This window comes from Thunnus thynnus, chromosome 6 (genome assembly GCF_963924715.1).
Source record: "Thunnus thynnus chromosome 6, fThuThy2.1, whole genome shotgun sequence".
Classification (NCBI taxonomy): domain Eukaryota; kingdom Metazoa; phylum Chordata; class Actinopteri; order Scombriformes; family Scombridae; genus Thunnus; species Thunnus thynnus.
The window spans coordinates 23,378,649-23,399,895 of NC_089522.1; the positions used below are offsets into that span (position 1 = coordinate 23,378,649).

The 21,247-nt window shown below is 39.6% G+C and overlaps 1 protein-coding gene and 1 non-coding gene across 2 annotated transcripts; one reads left to right on the forward strand and one right to left on the reverse strand.

The window, feature by feature from the left end:
* Positions 1-357: 357 nt before the first annotated feature.
* trnak-cuu (transfer RNA lysine (anticodon CUU)) lies at positions 358-430 on the reverse strand. The gene has a single exon. It is a non-coding gene; the product is annotated as a tRNA-Lys (tRNA).
* Positions 431-2,794: 2,364 nt separating this feature from the next.
* zgc:113278 (Translocating chain-associated membrane protein 1-like 1-like) lies at positions 2,795-14,476 on the forward strand. The gene is made up of 11 exons (XM_067592740.1): positions 2,795-3,238; positions 4,463-4,523; positions 4,707-4,825; positions 7,467-7,583; positions 7,670-7,728; positions 8,019-8,103; positions 8,922-8,992; positions 10,824-10,928; positions 11,067-11,210; positions 11,383-11,543; positions 11,707-14,476. Exons 1-11 carry the CDS (start codon positions 3,119-3,121, stop codon positions 11,778-11,780), a joined length of 1,116 nt encoding a protein of 371 aa, XP_067448841.1. The 5' UTR covers positions 2,795-3,118; the 3' UTR covers positions 11,781-14,476.
* The last annotated feature ends 6,771 nt before the right edge of the window (positions 14,477-21,247 follow it).

The following is a 21,247-nucleotide window of genomic DNA, read 5'->3' on the forward strand; positions in this document are numbered from 1 at the left end:
ACACATTATAACACATTGTCAAAGAAATAATGTTATAGTATTACACTATACACGTTTGGTCACAGTGTGCATTTTTCACCAGAGGAACTGTATTAGACTTCATTATATTGAAAGCCGTCACCATTATTTTAATTCTCAATAGAGGCATATGCGGGTGCCATAAAAATGAAAAAAAATCGGCCAATATAACGCAATCAAATACCAACATTAACTATTCTAACCATACTCACAGAAACTGAACAGTGTTGAATTATGTTACCATAGTTTTATTTCTGTTATAAAACATCCTACACATTGCCCACTTATTCCCCTTAATCATTCACAATCAAATTAAGCCTGCGGGAGAAAAAGTATGTGCGCCCAACGTGGGGCTCGAACCCACGACCCTGAGATTAAGAGTCTCATGCTCTACCGACTGAGCTAGCCGGGCTGATGCTAACTCCGATGACGATTCTCTTTATGATAATGCATATATGTCTCGTTATCATTTCCGTTATACTGTATACGTGAGCTTGTGTCACGTTTCACTGGTGTTAACCACTGAAGTAAGAAAGGGAGGGCTTCGTAGGTCCTGCTATCCCCAGTTTGTCTCATACTGACCTCTAGCGCCCAAAATGAGAAAGGGTTATATTTAGTTCGAGTGAGCTGGGATGTTGTTCAGGGCTAAACTGTAAATTGCAGCTGACACTGTTAACTACATGTAGTTCAATTACTAGTTTAACTACAATTTGCAGTAGTTGGGTGGTAACTACATTCAAATCTCAGTAGCTTTTTCAGTAGTTATACTTTGGGTCATGTAGTTTAGGTAGTTAATTACAAAGTACGTATTAGTATTAGTATTCTCACTATATGAATTTTCCTAGAAATTTAGCATTTTCCTGACTCCACTTCAACTCCTATCCTCTCCTTAAAACACATCCTCGGAATGCTTAAGTGAGGATTAGCCTGCCCTAGTCCCTAAATCAAACACACCTACACTTTACTCAATGTCAGTCCAGTTGTACCTCTGTGTAACAATATGAGATTCCAGAGTGAGGTTTGAATGTAGTTTAACTACATTTCATTGTGAAGTAGTTGGTAGTTTGGTAAACTAAAGTTTTAAAGTAGTTTCCCCAACAGCTGGTGACTGATATTGAACGGTCATGTTCAGGGATCCAATTTAGGATGCAAAAGATTAGCTAGCTACTTGAGGTTCCAACAACAACCCACTGTAGCATGACTGGTTTCACTAGCGTATTTTGCAAAAGCTTTGTTCGTTAAATGGATAATAATGCCCCTGTATCCCAAAACAAAATTTCAATTAACTGTTAACAGTTACATAGTTAATGGCAGTAAAAGGTTACTGACGTTAGTTGGGTCAGCATCGTCATGTTCTCCTACAGTTTCTCTGTGAATTGTAAGTTAACGTAACTGTGCCGACTTCGGACACATAAGATTTTTTGGAGATAATTACAACCGTTATGTTAAAGGCGCAATATATGTCATTCAGCCCTTCTAGATGTCACACTAGCACCAGCATCTCAGACCAAAACAACTGTGCACGTCATTTACTCAAAGTAGTTGGGGAAAAAAAGAAAGCAGCCCCTGAACCAACAGCTCACAAAACTCAGATCAAACTGTCAAACTAGGCACGATGATCAAAATTCTGTTATTGCATTGCCTATTTCTAAATGTTTTTAGAAACATATTTTAGTGTACTGTTTAGCTGTAATTTGAAAAGGAGGACAGGGAGGGACTCACATGCAATAACATTCACATGATTACAACACACACAGAGTGTGACTTCATTCTCTGCTCAGGACACCATTACTCCACTATATCTTTACACAGCAAATAGTTGTTTACTGACATCTAGTGGGGCTGAATGTTGTATATTGGACCTTTAAAGGAAACATAATACCACCACCAAATGACTTATTAACTGGTAACTGACTTGGTTTGCCTTTTAGGTGACATGCAAGTGAAAAAACATACCCACAGAAAATAAACCTGTGGTGCAGAAATAGTGTTCTGGGTCTAATATTTAACATACAACACCACCACAAACAATGAATCAAAGCATAATATTTACCATGTACATCAACAGCTCTGTGAAATAGCCTTAACAGAACCTCAACATTAGTGGGACAGTCACAAACACTGTATTTATAGCAGGGCTTTTGCATTAGTGTGCCTAACATTGTACAGTGATTTATATTTTTATGGCCACTGGGGTTAATGGAATCTAAGAACAGACCTTGCTAAAAATCATTAGGAAAATGCACAAAATGAGGGGCTGAGAGGTAAACCTTTTTGAGTTTTTGTTGCCTATAAGAGCTACAAGACATATAAAAATATCCTACTACTAATAATAACCAAACATATATTACAATAAACATTAAGCACGACTTAGAACCATGCTGGGGACCCCCAGGGATCCTTGAGGGGGTTCCAGGGGATCCCCAGAAAAATGTGGAACATTTTAATTTCACTATTATTTCATTGATTACAAATTAACCCAATGAGAGAATGTATAAGAATGACTAGTCTGTTCATAGGTTTCACATTATTCACTGTTAATCTCAGTTTGTAACCCAGTCTTACTATTCTCATATACAGCACCATTTCCAAACAGATTTATAATTTCAGCCAAGATTGTGCTACTGCATATCCTCAAATAATTATGCATCACTCAAACTACCTAAATGGTGAGTTTAGAGCATCTGCTTTGCTCGTCCATCCTGAAAGCAAAAATAACCTTAAAACTGGGCGCTTACGTGGGGCGCGTGAAGGCACCACGGGCCTGGGTTCTCCTTCTACGTCAATGACACTGGGCGGTTCATGAATGGGTTTTTTGGAGTGGGAGGGCCCGTCATCTGACTTTACCAGGCTGGAGGAAAAAAAAGTGGGTGTTGTGCTTTGGTGTGTTTGGTTTGCTGCGATGCATCTTCATGACTGTTTTTAAACACACGAGCAGCGGTTCTCGGTGCCCACAGAGCGGAGCAAACATCCATCAGCTGAGTCGTGCAGGCCGGCGGCAGCAGCAGCAGCAGTGCAGCGGGGGGAAAGTAGCTCCAACCCAGCCAGACTCAGTGACGGCAGCCCTGAACCAGAGGAGGGAGAGCCGTGTCGGTGAACCATGGGTTTCCGCAAGAAGAACAAGAGCCCGCCGGTGCTGAGCCACGAGTTTGTGATCCAGAATCACGCCGATATGGTGTCGTGTTTGGCCATGATTATCCTTCTCGGCCTGATGTTCGAGGTACTGTGTGATTGAACAGGAAAAGCGCAGGAGCTGTGTTTTAGCCGAGTGATGTTAGCTGCTGCTAACTATCGTTAGCTGATATGACAGCAGCACTCCAGGGGCAGGGCGCTAGCGTGTCTGTCTCCTTCCCTTCTCATGTGTCTCACTGTTTGCCAAAGAAGATGGTGAGGAGGGCCACTGGCACAAATAACAGGTTATTTTACCAGTCGGCTAACTCATTGCCTCCTTGGCAAGTCAATACATGTATCTGGCCTTTAGCAACAAGATGCTCAGGCTTAAATATCTGTCTGCATGCTTCACATTTGAGATAGATAGATAGATAGATATATAGATAGATAGATTCTTTGTTATTATCCTTCAAGGAAATTTGTTGCCACATTCTGCACATAAATCCATAGATACATAAATACAGTATACATCCACAACATATGTATACTGTACATATGAGATACATCCATATTTATACACATAACTACATAACACATATATACATGACAGTTGCCAGGGTATTTTGTTTAGTGATGCCAGGGCAGAGGCGACAAAACTCAAAACGATAACATGCCCGTTTCCAGGCCAGAGATCTGTATGTACTTGGACAGAACAACTCCGGCTGACTCTGTAGCCATGTTTGAATGAAATAAAATAGCTATCCTCCTTAATAAGCAGTCCCCACCCAAACCCAGCCACCAGACTGAAAATATCATGAAGACAGTGCAGCCACTTTCTAGACTCCCTTTTATAAGATAAGGTTATAGCTAGGTGCCTATCCTCTAGGGAAGGTGAAGCCTATGACACAAACTCACTCTGACGCAGTGAGAGTCATCATGGAAACAGTAGTAAACTTAAAACATACATCATTTTGCTGGAGACCCCTGGGAGCCTCTCCAGGTAGCCTCTGGAGCTCCCCAGACCCCATTTTATGGGAATCATTGAATTCAGATCCTTGCAGTGACACAGCAGCCCCCACTCATATATGTGCATGAAACTATGAATGGATTGTTTGACAGTTTGACATGAAAAGATGCAGTCATCAATATGTCATAACCAAGGGTTGGGTTCACTAACATGGATGGACAATCTTTAGGAGGCTCACACAGACTTTTATTACAGCATTAAGACAGATTTTTGGCTTCGTTTGCATGAAATCTGCCAGTTTTTAGTGACAACCTTTCCTGTGACTCAACATAATCCTTTAATCCTGTTTCTTTCTTTGCTCTTCAGGTCACAGCAAAGTTTGCCATCATGTTCATCACAGTCCAGTACAATGTTACGCAAGTTCTTGGTGAGTAGAAGTTCACGGGTTGAGTAATCATGTCAGTATTTTTAAAATAACTCAAGTGAACCACTCTGTATTTCTGAAAAAAATGCACAGTACTTAATTGGTCTTATTTTGCCTCTTTAGCTATTTTTTTTTTTTTTTTTTTAAGATTTAAGGTTTTAACTTTGTGCTTCTCTTTTTGCACAGACGAGAAGAACGAGCCAGTGAACCTTTACCAGTATGGCCCTAAAGATGTTGCCACCGTGTTTTTCTACTTGCTTATTGCGGTCATCCTTCACGCGTTGATACAAGAATATATTCTTGACGTGAGTATGCAAACTCCGCTGCAATCATTCTCACATTGTTTTCTCACTGTGGTTTTTTTATGTTGAGTGTGGATAAACATGGTCTGAGTGAAACAGAAACTGATAAAGAATATCCCCATCTCTACTTTATCAGCTCGCACGCTGTCAGATTCTCACAAGAATTCAAGTAAATCGTAATAGCTGTCACAACCTGTGTACTCACGAAAATCATCTTTGTTTATTTTTTTTCTATTTCAAAAGGATCAAAAGTATCTTAGGCTCCGTTGCCACGTGTGTGTGCGCTCTTTTCTGGTCCATTATTTATTTTTATTTTTTTTGGAGAGACCTTTTCTTTGTAGGTAATGAGATCTCATCTCTTCACCTGTGTGTGTGCGCACTAAAGCACAAATCACTGAAACAATGCTCATGTTTCTCCTGACGTCTTTTGGCTTTGATGGCAATTCCCAGTGGGATATTATTAGCAGAAAAAAACATTTTTTGGTCCAAAAATAAAAATCTCTTTTGGACCACATTCAGAGACAGTGTTCCTCTTAAAGGATAAGGTCACATTTTTTCATACCTTTTTTAAAGATCCCTTCCAGACATGTTTTAAGATGTATATCAAAAACTCTACTTTGAATAATAATATGTGTCTGAAATGGTTTTTCCACAAAAAAAGTTCAATTATCATCCTTCAAATAGCATTTCCTCCGTCTCCCTCATTAAAAAAAAGCCAGAATTTATGAATATGCAAATATTTTTCATTTCAAATGTTTAACTGCTGGACACAAGATGTCCCCTCCTTCACTGTAAAGTCCATTCTCAGTGTTTATGCACTGGAGGCTTCAAGTTTCCACATCACACTTGTCTAAGTTGTATATTGGACCAGGATTGGCTTCCAAACTATTTGTGATGTCATGTGATGAAATGGGATTTTCAATGACCACAGAGAAACTTTCCACTTTCAGCAGATGAGGTGAAAACAGCCTTTTAGTGTCAAACTCTGCACATACATCATTCTGCACAGTGAAGCTAAAATATCAAACTGTAGGAACAAGAAGAAAAACATATTTTTGATTGTTACTTCAGTTGGATGTTTCACCTTCACTGTGCAGAATGATGTATGTGCGGAGTTTGACACTAGAAGACTTTTTCCACATTCATCTGCTAGAGGGGGGAAGTTTCTCTGAGTTTACATCAGATCTGAGTTCAAGACTTGTAACTATGAGCATGATTTGTGACATCATTAAGGCCTTGTTTACACCTGGCATCTACAGGCATCTTGGGTGATCCAATCACAAGTAGACAGCTCTAAGTAGAGGTGTGAACACACCCAAGATGCATTGAGGATGCATTGAGATCTGATCACTCAGACCACATTCGGAAGTGGTTCTTTTAGCAGTGTAAACGTGTCCGGGGCCACATTGAAGGACTGCCTTTTCAACTGACATCCTCTATTTTTTGGCAGACTAGGGAATAGTTTGGAAACGAAACGTGGTCCAGTATGCAACTTGCGTAAGTGTGATGTGGAAACGTGAAGCCTCCATTGCACATACGCTGAGAATGTATGTGCTTCAGTGAAGTAGGAGACTTCTTGCATCCAACAGTTAAGGTTTTGCAAATTATTTTTATCTATAGACACTGGAGGGAAGGAGAAGGAAAAGATGTAATTTTAACTATTTTAACAAGGAAATTGAACAAGGAAAAACCATATTAGACAAAAATTATTATTCTAAACAAAGTATTTCAATATATCCTAAAACAAGTCTGGAGGGTATTTTTAATCTAATATGAGGCTTAAACAATCTGAGTTAAGTAGGTATCTTCCAAAGTTAGTCTTGTTAGAGCAAAATTTCCTCTTTGTGTTACTGTCCCTCCACTGCAGTTTAGCAAGGAAACTCTGTCTAGGGAAACACAAAGGTAATTTCATACTAACAGCACAGTAACTTTGGAAGATATCCACTTAATTTGACTAACTCAAACATCTGATTCAATTAGCTTCAAATAAACGTTGGAGTACATTTTCTCAGAATGAGGATTGTGGATTTTGTCCCCCATTCTTGCATGGGAAGCGCTCTGGGAAGGAATCTCAGTTTCAATGTACATACGGGCATTGAAGTATTGTATTTCTACTTTATCAGACAAAGTGCTTTACAATTTGCAACTATTCACACACACACACACACACACACACATATACTCACAGTCTGATGGAAGAGGAACTACCATGAAAAGCTTTGGCCTCCTTAACCTCCCTGGAGTGGAAAAACAGGGAATTAAACCACTAACATTGCGGTTAACAGACGACCTGCTCTACTGCCTCCAGACTTAATATAAACTTTAAAAAAATGTGAACTTATCCTTTAAGGTCAAAAGCCTACAGTTGCAACATTTGTACAAGAAGTAAAAAGTGGAAAACTTGCACAGCTGCTCTGTTTATGCTTAGCCTCCTATTTCTCATTAATCAAAAGTGTATCTACAAATACCTTGAAGTGAGATGTAACTGCAAAAAGTGACATATACTTTTACTACTATGATTTTAAAAATGCTGCTTAACTTTTGTTTTTTTTTAAATATATAAATGCAAGGAACTAAATTTCCCCACAGATCAAATGTGATATTCTAATGTGTTCACCTTGTTCAATATTTTGTTTAATTTCAGAAAATGAACAGGAGGTTGCACCTGTCGAAAACCAAACACAGCAAGTTCAATGAATCGGGACAACTGGCTGCGTTCTACCTGTTCTCCTTCATCTGGGGCTGCAGCATCCTGACAGCGGTACGAGGGCCAGGAGCCACATAAAAACACATTGTACCCGTCTGCATTAGACTTTATCTTATGCATTGTCTCTTTTTCTTTGACAGGAGGACTTTGCAACAAATCCTACTTTCTTATGGGAGGGTTACCCACATACTCACATGGTGTAAGTGAAGATTTATATATCACAAGCAAGCTCTCTCTTAACACCTTAAAAAAAAAAAAAAGACTTGGTTTGAATGTACGGGATCTTATTAGAGCACAAGCTTAATGTCATAGATGACACATCATAGATGTTTTGGATCAGGCTGTGTTTCTGGTGGGCTGCTACACCTGCATTATTTAGTACTACCAACCATAGAACAGTACACTGTGCACAACATAGTCTATTGTATATAATTAATATGGTATAACTGTCCAGGCTCTTACCTCTGCACCACCTGTCCTCTTGTCTAGTTTTCAGGTCAAGTTCTTCTACATTTGCCAAATTGCCTATTGGCTCCATGCACTTCCTGAGCTGTACTTTCAGAAAGTACGGAAGGTAAGGGTCATTTCAACGATGATGACACATTTAAGTATTAATGTTTCAGGCTTTTGTATGCTGCTGTGGGTTAGCAGGGAAGCAATTTCTCAATGTCTTTTGTTCTTTCCCTTCAATGTACAAAATTAGATCGAGATAAACTTATACTAGTTGTCATTGAAGTAAAAACATAAATTTGGGAAATAACGTCTTCAGTCTGTAACCTATGATGAGTGCAGTGGTATTCATATATCCTTCTGACCGCTGCTAATACCCTCTAGTGTATTCATGTGTCTCCATGAGGAATCAGCTGACTCAACTCTAGTTTAATGTGCAGTACAGAGTACATACAGGCGATGAATACCTCAAACAATCACACCTCTGTTGCAGTACTTTCAGACTAGCAAGAATGATTTGATGTTTTTCTCTCTCTTGTCAGAATTAGTATGAAGAAGCAATTATTTTTTTTATTGCCCCTTCTTCTACTCTATGGAAAAAGCATGTTGATTTTTTTTTTTTTTGATTAGCCAAGTGGATCTCAAGACTTAATTTGCCTAGGAAATGTGTAATTGTTTCAAAACAAAAAGGTGGTTAGTAAGTCCTGTCTGTGTGTTTAAGGTTGCAGACTTTAAAGAATATCATCGCTCCTCAAAAAGGTTTCACTATACAGTAAATCCGATTACAAAAAAGATACATTTTGTTCAAAATTTTAGATGCTCTGAGCCAACATAAAACATGTTTTGTCATCTAAATACCTTTCTGATAAACTGTACTGTCTGTAGTAACTGATGTGACCAGAACTAACGCTGGTTCTCTTCTCCTTTGTTGTCTTTCTACAGGAGGACATCCCCCGCCAGCTCTATTACATTTGCCTTTATGTTGTTCACATCACTGGTGCCTATGTTTTAAAGTGAGTAAAATGATTCATCCTTCCGAGTGTGTCCTCTGAGGATGAAATGAAAAATATTCAGGTTGTTAAGACCTGATTCATTCTGATAATGACTGAGCATGTTTCAAACAGATGTTGGATAAAATAGTCCTAAACCTTTTTTTTTTTTGGGTAAAGGTAATGTTGTGAATTTGTGAAGTGAATTTAGTACACTATTCTGCGATTAACAACCTGGACATCATACTTGACACAAAGCTACTGCACAGTTTATGGAGGGATTGATTTTTTTTTTTTTTCTTTGAGTGATGGACTGTGAGAAGTTGTTATTATCAGCCTGTTTGACCTCCCTTCATTATCCTTACATGACCCCATAAAGATCATTTTTAAACTCTCAGCCAGGTTCAGCTGACTCAGCTGACTGCCACAGACCAGCCCTATAACCACGGTTATCTGTGAGTGACTGAGTGAGTGATGAGGTTTCACCATTGGTCAGCCGGCTGAGCGTTGGAGTTTCCCTATTGGCCGCTGCTCTTTCAAAATGAATCGGTGCGAGATGATGGAAGTGGAGGACAGCAGCACAACACAGATTGACCGTGTTTCTGCTTTCTGTTACGACCTCTGACACTCTCAGCTCCGATGTTAAATGCAGTGAAATTAACATACCAGCGTCTCTACCGTCCAGTGTGATTGACTCTCTGGCTGACAGAGCTGTCAGCAGCTGGCAGGAGAGACGCCCTGTGGTGTGCTTGAATTTTATAACTTAACTAATACCAGGACGCAAGCTTTTTATTTCTCTGACATTTTCACATCACAAACAATAAACATGAGTCTTGCAGGTGAAACGTATGACTCATGCAGCTGTTATATCAGTTTGGTGTGGGGCAGCTGCTCTGCAGGTGCGCTTAACTGTAACTGCGATAACTGGGCAGAGATAAGCCTCCTGAATTGGCACCCAAAATTCTGTCAAAACTTTCATTTATAACTCCCACCGCAGCCTCCAAGATCATCGACTTGGAAAGAGGCAGAAAAAAGGCAAATAGAGGCACAAGAGAGAGTGCACAGTTAAAGCATCCCAAATAACCATCACTTTGAAAAAACACTCAATGCAGAGTGAAAAACGAGAGTCAAACAGATGAAAGAGGAGGGGGAGTTGACAGATAAGTAATTAGAATAGTTATAATTAGAATTAAAATAAGTTGTTAATCAAACATCCCAAGATATGAGTGGAAAGGATTGTTCTTCCAGCTGCATTTATGACCTTTTTTTTTACTCAAACATAGATTAACCATGTCATGTGATATGCTATTTCAGTACACTTTACCAGCAAATATTACTAGGACCACTACAGAAAACTGCAGATGAGTCTCTTCTCTTTGCGTATCTCCTTTCCTTCAACTATTCTCTACTAGAAAATACAAAAATGTTATGTGGGGAAACTGAAAATGTTATATCACCTGGTTCAAAGGTATTTTCTTAAACCTTATATATAGCTGATAGTTTTCTGTGTTGTGTCCTCTCCTATAGTTGTAATTGATTAATCGTTTGAGTCATTTTCAAGCAAAACTGCCAAACATTCCTGAGCTCCAGCTTCTTAATTGTAAGACTTTGCTGCTTTTCTTTAAGGTTTTGAACTGTAAGGCACTCAGAACAAGCAATTTGATGACATCACCTTCAGTAAATTGTGATGGGCATTTTTCTCTATTTCCTGATTACAATTAATCAAGAAAATAATCGGCATATTAATCAATAATGAACCTTATTAGTTGCAGCCCTAGTTGACTCCTCCTTTCTTTGTTTCATGAGTTACCTTCTGTTAATGTTGCCGTCTCTGTCTGTGTCTCATCTGTTTCAGCCTCCACCGACTGGGCCTGGTGTTGCTGGTCCCTCACTACCTGGTGGAGCTCCTGTTCCACGCTTCACGCCTCTTCTACTTCAGCGATGAGAACAAGCAGAAAGGGTATCTGAAAACAACATGTGGTTTCATTCATCTATCAAACACGTTTTTTTTCACTTATTTGGTGGGTGGTACAGTAATTTCTTGCTGATCTGAACAACCTGATACGACGTTTTTTCTTTCTTTCTTTTTCCATTGCAGTTTCACTCTGTGGGCGCTGCTTTTTGTCATTGCCCGCCTCCTCACTCTCACACTGTCAGTTCTGACGTTTGGCTTCGGGCTGCCCCGTACAGAAAACCAGGGCTTTTCCCTTGCAGAAGGCAACTTCAATGTGCTCACCATAAGGCAAGTCCAGATGGCAAAATAGGAAGTGCCCTTAATGTCTTGTACATAGAAAATTTACACATGGCATTAAACTTAAAAACAACAAAGTGGCCAAAGTTTTGTTCATCTGTTCACAAGTTAAATCGCTTTAACTTTTGTAGTTTTTAAAAATATGTTCTCCTCGCACCCTTAGGATGACTTGTCTGGCAGCTATCTGCCTGACGCAGGCTTGGATGATGTGGAAATTCATTAACTTCCAGTTGAAAAAGTGGAGGGAGCACAGCCAGAACCAGGCCTCAAAGAAGAAGATGGTCAGTCCAAAGAGCAAGCCTCACAAAAGGGAGCCTACAAGGGGTGAGTATTCAAGAACCTCAGCTTCCGGTCACCCCTACAGGCACAATGTGATCCTATGTTTCAGTTTATATGTTGCACACATGATGTGTTGTTGTTGTTTTTGTGAACATGCGTATCTGAAATAGCTTTACTCAGGAGTGTTTCTTTTGACTTGTTTTGTCAGGAGGTGCTGCCAATGGGATTGTGAAGTCTGAGGATAAAACGTCTCCACGGGCAAGAAAAGCCAAAACTTCATAGAGATGGAGCAACTGGGGGGGAAAAAAAAAAAAAACTGAGTGAGGGAGTTCTCACAATGTGACATTATGTCTTTAGACAACTTCAAATTTTGTCTACTGCTCTCCAAAACAAACGTTTAATCGCACTAAGAAACCTTACCTAACAGTCCCTTTGAGGTTGAAACTCCTTTTTGAAAAAAGTTCAATGTTACTGTCAGTTAGAAATGTTTTATTATAAATTATGGTTCTCTGTAGATGGGACACTGGCAGGGCAGTGCTGGTTTTGATGCTTTAACAGGATAGATCTAGCGCTTCAAAGTGTCCTTTTGTGTAGAACTATGATCACTCGCCGGGTACTTTAAAAAGAGTTGCTCTTCAGTAATTTGACACGGAATCAGTTAACGTCACAGTACCTTAAAAAGCGAATTTTGACTTCAGGGCAACTTAATGTAAAGTGTTAATGTTACTGTACAGGGTCATTTTAAGTTTTGGCCTTATTCAGTTAAACTCACAAAAGAGGCCACTGGCTCGTGCCCCAAAATATAGCCTTTCTTGCTCTGCAAGACAGCACTTCGATATTCTGCTCTTGTTAGGAAAAGATTTTAAATAAATCGCTCCAAAGGAATATTTGTGCTATTTAGGTATTTGGCATAGCTGCAGCCAGAAAACTGAAGCTTTTACTTAACTCCTTGATCATTTACTGCCATTGTTTGACAGCCTCTGCCTTTGAAATCCAACATGTTCTAGGATTGAGGCACTTTTATATTTTTTATTTGCTTTTTATCACTAGTCTGGTAATCAGCTTCACACTGTTAACAGGGGCTCATCCAGGTTAGGAGCCTTACCAAGAGGAAGATGTATTGTAACCTGTAATGCTGTACTGTATGCATACAGTTAAATCTTTATCATGGCATGATCCGAAACTTGAGCAAGAAACTGTGTTTGAGGCTGTGATTCAGTCTTTTATATGGTTATGTCAATGCATGGTGGTTTAAGGCTTATGGCTAGTTCCTACCTGTGCTGTTGAGTTTGCATCTCTCTCTCACACACAACCGCACACACACACACACACACAAGCATTCAGTGGCCTTTTTACAACTGCTGCAAGAGGTTTGAGTTATTTATTTTTGTCATATACTACAGATAGTTATTATTTTATATGCTTTGAAACAGCTATAACCAGCAAACACAGCGGTACATAGCAACTGCATTCAGTTAATCCAAACAAAGTGTCCTTATATTGTCAGTGGTTTGTATCACTCGTTCTGCTTGTGTTGCGTTCTGTTTGCCTTCTCGGTTCGCTTTTTTATTCTCGGGTATCAGGGGACAAGCTATTCACCACTTACAAGTTGTATCCCATGGTTCAATGGGAGGTGTGTTTGTGAGGGGATGTGTTTGTATGCCTGTGCACTTACTCGTGTGTGTGTGTGTGTGTGTGTGTGTGTGTGTGGGTGTGTACAGTATAGTTTAAGCCTACTGTGTATGTTTGTGAATTAACTGGGCCTGAATGATGATGATGATGACAACGATGTTTATTGCTTGTCTCGTAAAAAAAAATATTGCCTGTGTGCAGAGCATGAAATGTGACAATCTGTTCATTGACTCCTGCCCCGTTGGTTGTGTTTCACAATCATATCTTGTCCCTTAGTTCACTTTGGTTGGGCCCGTCTCAGTTCCCAACACACTTGTGTGTGTGTAAAACACTGAGTTGTGGATAGGTGTATGTTCTATAGGTTACTGGTTACTAAATGCTTCTGTGTTCAATGTCTCTAACCCCTCAGATGCCCTATCCTGTGTGAGAGAGACTCTGTGATTTCTGCCAAATGTGGCATGTTCTGTCCTTCCTGCTTCACCTTTTCAGTGATCCTGACATTGCTACAGTATGGAACACACGTATTGTACTGTTGGCCATTCTCTTTCCTCTCACGGACCAAGTCCTGCTCTTCTACTAAACCACTGTGCATGCGAAGCTCTACTGTACAGAAAAGACTGTACTACCTGTCTGTAGACAGCTGGAGTTGGGAGTCTTAGTCTAGAGCAGGGAGGAGATGAAGATGCCATTCATTTTTGCTCCCTTTAGTGCTCCTTATTGGGACTTTGGTGGTCTTTAAAGCCCTATGTCTGTGTATGGCAGTGTCATAGGAGGGAAGGAGGAGCAGAGGACGTATGTACCAGCCTGTTATTAAACTGTCTCAGATGTAAAAGAAAAAAAAAAAAGAACGGACTTAACCCTACACTGTACTAAAATATGTGTCAGATTTTTAAGCTATTTTTATAGAGGGGAAACTGTTGAAATTCACTGTTGTTCAGTAAACACGTGTGAATATTCGTTTTGCATCCATATTGATATGAATTGTTTTTTATATGAGAATGAAGCTTGCTGAACTGTTAGCCTGGGATATACATTGTGGTATGAGTGTAAAAAATTTACTTAGCCTAATGGTTTATTTAACTTCATGGCCTTATTAGAGCAAAGTGAACTCAATTGTATTACAGTGCTCAGTTAACACTATGCTGCAGGTGTACGCTGCAGCTTTCACACCTACATGTTTTATGATAGTTGAACACACCGACGTAATGACACTTGTCATCCAACACGTCAGTTTAAATATATGATCAGAAGAGCAATTGGTCAGTATAGTGTTTTATTTGTTCCAGTCCTGCAGGTGTTTTTCAGTTGTGACCCGGACACAGAACAATAAAACTACATTATTCAGAGTGAAACCTTTTCTTGCTCATCAGATGTCATACTGTACAACAATCAGCAGACGATCAGGCTCTGAAACATGAGCCACACTGCAGTTCACAGCCCCTGTGCTTTGAGACACAATAGCCTGTATAATCCCACAGGAATGCATTTTTTTTTTTTTTGCATTATATGCATTATGTCAAAGCACCATAACACTGCACACTTTGGGCTGTTTTTGCATTGATTTATATGTTATGTTTTTGTTGTGTGTGGACCCCAGGAAGGTTAGCTGCTACCTTAGTGGAAGCTATTGGGGATCCAAATTAAGAATAAGTGTAAGAATTGATTCTCAATGGATCAATAATGAGATCACTTTAAAAAAAAAAAAAAGACCTGCACAGCAGAGACACGTTTATCGTATTCTATTAATTCATTCTGCATTGTCCTTGATTTGTTTTTTTTATTTTGCTGCTTGTTTCTAGATGTTGCGATATGTTTCCTTTTCAGATATGTTGTCTCTGAAATGCTCTGATGGTATATATATTTATGCAAGTTCTCGTGAGTTCTGATCACTTTTCTTTGTCACACTTTTTTTTTTATTTCATGTTTGAATAAAGCTTTTGTTCAAAACACAAACTTGTTGAACATATTTTTTGCATACTGCCTGAGGGTTCATTAGTAAAACTGTCTCCATGGAAACACCATGCAAAAAAAACCAAACAAGCAAAAACATTGCAGTTTCAATATGCATGGTAAATTGTGAGAGCTGTAGATAAATATCCACTTCCAAGGTGAAGAAGCAAGAAAAATGTCATTCTTAAAGCTTTCTGAGGCTTCCCTCTCTCAGCTACTGCTCATTTATTTTCTCACCTATTTCACTTAAGGATATATTTGGAGACCTACTCGATTTTAAGCATTTTTAATTTATACTACCCACTGGGAATGGTGTCAGGAGACATGTGGAGACATGAGGAAATATTGGCTAAAGCCTACTTCTTGGCTAATTACCACCAGGGGGCAATGGTGAGCTATTCGCCTGAGGGACAGAAGCAGTCTGCAGGGGCAGCTGCATACAGACCTGCATTAATAAATCATTAGTCAGAGTGAGAAAGACTGAAACATTGTCTTATCAAACAGTATGCAGCTCAACACTCATAAAATCATCTTCTGTGTACAGTCAACCAGCTGAATGAATCAACTGATGGGTTGCAATATGGATTTATCCATATATGAGGATATATTTCTGAGGGGAGACCTCCGCCTTGGCTCCACTGCTGTGCAATTTGACTGCCGGGGCACTGTAAACATGACATCTGCATCCATGGATGGTGAGGAATGAGCACGACACAGAAAAGAGACACCTGCACCTCACTGCTAATGTGTTGTGTGGTTTCAGAGTAATGGGTTTTCTCTGGGCAATCAGACAGCATGATGGATCAGTGGGAACCAGAGAGGCAGGCTGGAGCTCTGCAGGGTCAGCACAAGGACAGGAGTTCACACACACGCTCTCCATCACACACACATACACAAACACACACACTGATGGCTGCATCCCCAACCCAAACATACATGACCTGGACCTCCGGAGGGCGTGCTTCAGGAGCAAACTTGCAGAAAGAGTAAAACAACAGGGACGTGCTAAGGCGAGGGGGGGGAAAAAATCACCATCCCACTCTTTTTTCTTTCTTTTTAATTCCTCCCCTTCATCCAATGAGGATAAATCTCGCGCTGAATCGTCAGTATTATGTGTAATTTCCATATAAATTAGCTTCATTAAAAGGGGAGTACTTTCTTATTTAACAAAGCTCATTTTAAATTCTGTATTTAATAAGACATGTAATCCCAGACTTGCAGACTAATAGCCAACAATTAGCAGGACTGGAGCATGTGTGTGTGCCTTTGTGTTTGTGTATGAGTGTGTCTGTGTAATCTCTTGGAAGTATTGTAGTCCTTTAGTATTATTTTCATTGATTGTCTCAAATGAGCAAATTGGGCAGCAGCTGCTCTCCCAGCCAGGTTTACTTGCAGTGAACCATGAAACATGGTGGAGATCTAAGACGCTCGTGACCTCACGGCTATTTGTGAGCCAGCAGACGCGAGGGGAGTGTGTGAGGTGAGCAATAGAGCAGGTGTAGACCGATGAAGGAGTGTAGAAGGGGTGGAAACATCTGGAGGGATCAGAGGCATGGGAATGAAAAGCAGACGGGAGTAAAGACTAATGGAGGGAAGAGTGAATGCGTGCATGCGTGTGTTGTGAAGAGGAGAGCAGTGCCCTATCAGTGTCCATCAGAGCCAGTAAATGCAAATTAGCGTGGTCTATAAATGGTAGAGATAGAGAGAGGAAAGGTGAAATAAAGAGGCTATAGAAAACAGTGAGATAAATGAGAGACTAGTGACTGGATGGGAGGGAATAAAGACGGAAAAAGATGTCAGTGGGTAGATTTTCATCCACCCCTCATTTAATGGCTTTTCCCCCACCTTATTCAATATCCAGCTTTGTACTATTTAGTGTCTGTGTGTGTGTGTGTGTTTGTGTGTTCGGTTGTGGTTGTTTTATTCAGACAAATCAGTTTAGAACAAATTCTTATGTGGCAAAAAGCAAAATACTTGATGCTAAACTGATGGAAAGAGGGAAATAATAATCATAATCATAATTATAATAGGAGACAAAAAAAATATTATAAGCCTATAAGACTAAATGTTACTGCTTTTGTGTGGAAGTTCATTAATGACAAAACAATTGAGAGGGCATAAACACATTTAAATGGAAATCAGTCTTCAAGTCCAGATTTAAATGAGCAAAGCGACAGATTTATAAGCACAGAACAATTTTTGAGAGTAATTGTGAGTGTTATTGATGTTTGGAGCCTGCAAGAGGAATGTTGTCACCAGATTTGAAGAAGCATTGGGCCTCCTTTGCTTGGTAGTTTGCAATCTCAGGCTGAGAGCAGAATAAAATACAATGGATTTGATTTGGATGTAAAGTGTAAAGGCCTGTTTCACCAGTATTTAAACCGGCAAAATTCTTTGGATTCGCTTGCAGGAGTTAAGTAAATCCACACATTTTTTTCGTGTTGCATCACCCTTTGGTGAACTTGATACACTAATTCATGCTGTTGACTAACGGCAAGCCGCCTTGACCTTTGAGGGAACAGAGAGTCACACAAGTCCAAAATGGGGAAAGCTGTTGTTCTCCTTAATACATCTGTGATCGTAGTTTATTGCAACATCACTTTAATTTAACCCTGTCGGATTATAAACTGCTCCACAAATACATTTTTTGAGTAAACTTGTCCCCTCAGCGACCAAGATAACAAGCTATTGCTAGTTTAAGAGCTTTTTCCCTCTTCAGACATTCTTTATTAAATGAAATGATCTACAATGATTAGAACAAAATGCCAGGGGGAGTAAACATCTAAGTACTGAGAAAATAGGAAGAAGTTCGATGTGGTGGCTGACTTATGCTAGCATGTTCCCAGCTTGCAAGCATGATCGCTGATCGCTTGCCAGCCACAACAATTCACCAAACCTCTCGCACCGACCATCTTGCAAAGACGTGCAGATGAATTGACAGATGAATTGAATCCACATTCAAAGTCAGCTGTCACAGACTATAGTGCTAAAAGTAATGATAAAGAGTTAAAATAGCTAAAAATAAATAGATAAATGGTTGAAATGTCGAGCTTCTGCCACTGTAATGCTTAATCTTACCAACCTTAACATGGACAGAATGAAAAGATATTGTAACATAACCACTTTTAGATCATTAATAGTTAAATTATGTCCAGTTTATCATATTCAAATTAACATTTGGAACATAATGAGAGGTGTCTTCAGTTCATCTGACAGGGCTGTGGGGGTACATCTGTCAGAAAAAGGCTGGGAATCACTGCTCTAAGTAATGTTAGGCCACTTCCCAGCGGAGTCCATTGACATTGTCATTTGTCTCCATGCAGGCATAACTATGGAATAGATGTGAGCCAGCATATAGGCATATTCTTCTGAAAGCATCTTATCCAATAATTGTTTTCAAGTGTCTTCTCAAGTTTTCAAAAGCTCAGACTCTGCCAAAACGGCTGGGGGAAATTATGAGAGCACGTGTTGAGCTGAGTGCGCACAAAATCAGGATATTTTGCTTAAGACTCGTTTCACGGTTCCAAATCTGTCCCCTCAAATCTGGATCGATTACAGCTCGAATTTGTTCTGTACTCACTCACTAATAAACTGTCCTACATACGGACATTATGTTGTTTTTTTTTAAGCATTTGTACTTTTGTGGTAAGTCATTGCTGCCTATGGCTGTTTACAAGACCTTACCAAAACATGATACTGTGTGGCATGTTGCAGTGTGAGCTTATAGGACCTCAGTTATGAAGTCAGCACGTGTCACTTTTGCCTGAAGCATTCAGATTGAGCAAAGCAGAAATCAACAAATATGTAGAGGGAATTTGAATATGATTTATGCATGTCCTCAGACTGTGTGGAATGCTTCATGTGTGTGTATGTGTGCATGCAGCTGTGCACCAACAAGCTGTGCATCTGGAACATGAATCTTTATACACCTACATGCATGTGCTCACACACATACGCACACACACACACACACACACACACACACACACACACATGGCCCAGCCCGCAACTGGGACAGCTGACAGCACTAGCAGGGTCACATGTGTTTATACAGTCTCATCTGTTCCTTCGTTGCCTGAATTCTCTCTGTAACACTCGGTTTGTGCACTCCTCCGCAGCGACAGTAAACACACAAATCCCAGGCTTCACATTCCTCCACCTTTGTGGGATTTGTTTTTCCAAAACAGCAACTTTATCGTCCCTTGAGGCTTTCGAGCCAGTGATTCTACAACTGCCCCCGTTTTTGCTTTATCTGTTCAATCATGTTGTATTGATTTTGCATTGGGTGATGCTGAGGTAGGTTTCACAAGCAGAAATGGAGGCAGAGGGTAGAAGCTACATGGGACTGGACCATATGGTGGATTCATAAATGTATGACAAACTAATTGTTTCCCACAGCTCACCCTTTGTCTCTCCTAATATATTTGTGGGCAGATTACATGTGCGTAACTTCCCTCCCTTTTGAATACAAATTGATAGATTATCATTTGAGTGCTAATAAGTCCACTTCACTCTGGCTCTACGTAGTCGAGGTCACCTCTTAACCTTCCTGTATCTTCATTTTTACCACCAATCCAACTGGATGTGGAGCATAAAGATGGCATTATGACTTCAAGGCCTTAGTTTCTATCCAACATAATTTTCACCTCAGCTTTTGTGTCCAAATTCGGCAGAGGTGGGATGGTGGGAACTTGTGTTAAGAAAAATATGTAACATTAAACCCAGAGGCATATTAATTCACCTGGTCCATTATTTATTGTGTTTCGCTCTTTTACTCTCACCCATATACAGAACATACAGATGTTAACAGTATTTTCTGCATATGGGCTGCTTCTTTTCTCTCTCCACGTCTCACATCTGTGTGTGTATATATGTGTGTGTGCATGCTGGTAGCTGTTCCACTACCCTCCTGAAGCCTCGTCCATACCTGTTTGGAATTTTAAACAGCTTCCCTGTTCCTCTCACCTTCCCACAACTCTCTCTGCAGTCCCCTAAATTCTCACTGAGGGATTGTCTCAACAATAAATTGTATGCTGGTAAATGAAGCATGATCTTCTTCTGTCCACATGGTAACCATCTAATGGATTGATATTAGGCTCTAAGTGTGCTTTATTGTGTCTTGAAGGATTACAGTCAAGTAGAATTGTGAACACACAGTTCGATGCTGAGCTGCTGTAGTGTAGATGAGACTCTGTCAGGTCTGTGTGTGTGTGTTTCTTCACATTACATTTCATTTTCTGCCATTTCCGTTCTCTTTTAGCCTCAGGCAGCACTACAAAATTTTCCAAATGATGGGCAATAAGTACCGTAATAATGTGTTTTTAAATATTGTGGAACTGCAACCTTAAGCCAACCGGCTGTAGAAAAACAATTCTCCACTGTTTCCCTCTATCAGGAACAGGCCTAATGAATTAAGTGTTTCACTCCAAAATGCAGAGGCATATCCACTTTAAAAAAAAACTGCTTGCAGATACTCTCAAAATAAATATTAAAATCAATTATTTCTAAGCAAACAACTCTGAATTCCAATAATAATCCCATCGTGACTTTTCTTTCATGTTATAATTTTGAAAAAGTATGTGTCACGTTTTTAAGTATGAAACTCTCCAATTGTTCTGACTGCTCTCCCTGCAAAAATAACTGATGTCTTTTGCTGCAGCATAAATAATAGTTAAAGGATCATACCAGTAGTTTTGCCATCTTTAGCCCATTTACTACAAACATATTATACATTATTGCAAGTGATTTTCCAAAGCATACAGCATTATTTTATAATTCTGGGTGTCTTTTTGGGTGGCTTTTAGTTTTTCCTAATTTTCATATGTAATTAAAATCAACTTGTGATTTTAACGTTAATAGAATGATGATTACTGTATTTAAAAGATTTTAATTTCAGTTATGAAATAGTCTCCAAAGTGAAAGTGGTATTCATTTAGGTCAATTCTGGGGACATAATGTGGTTTTTGTGATTTTCTGTCATTTATATACTGTTATAATGTGCGATGTCTATACTAAACATGGTCAAACTTCCAAAATGTAAAAATGCTACCAGAGCTTCACCTCGCTCTGCCACTGTGTTTGCAAAGTTACTTCTACTTCCCCATCAAACTGACATCAGCTTGTTCATGCATGCTACCAAACGCCGTCCGTTCCGTAGTGTTTGCTCA

Bases quoted from the DNA above. Each gene is read 5' to 3' on its own strand.
- zgc:113278 (XM_067592740.1), top strand. From the start codon at position 3,119: ATGGGTTTCCGCAAGAAGAACAAGAGCCCGCCGGTGCTGAGCCACGAG. The intron at 3,239-4,462 runs GTACTGTGTGAT...TTTGCTCTTCAG, and splicing joins TTCTCGGCCTGATGTTCGAG to GTCACAGCAAAGTTTGCCAT. The intron at 7,729-8,018 runs GTAAGTGAAGAT...CCTCTTGTCTAG, and splicing joins TACCCACATACTCACATGGT to TTTTCAGGTCAAGTTCTTCT.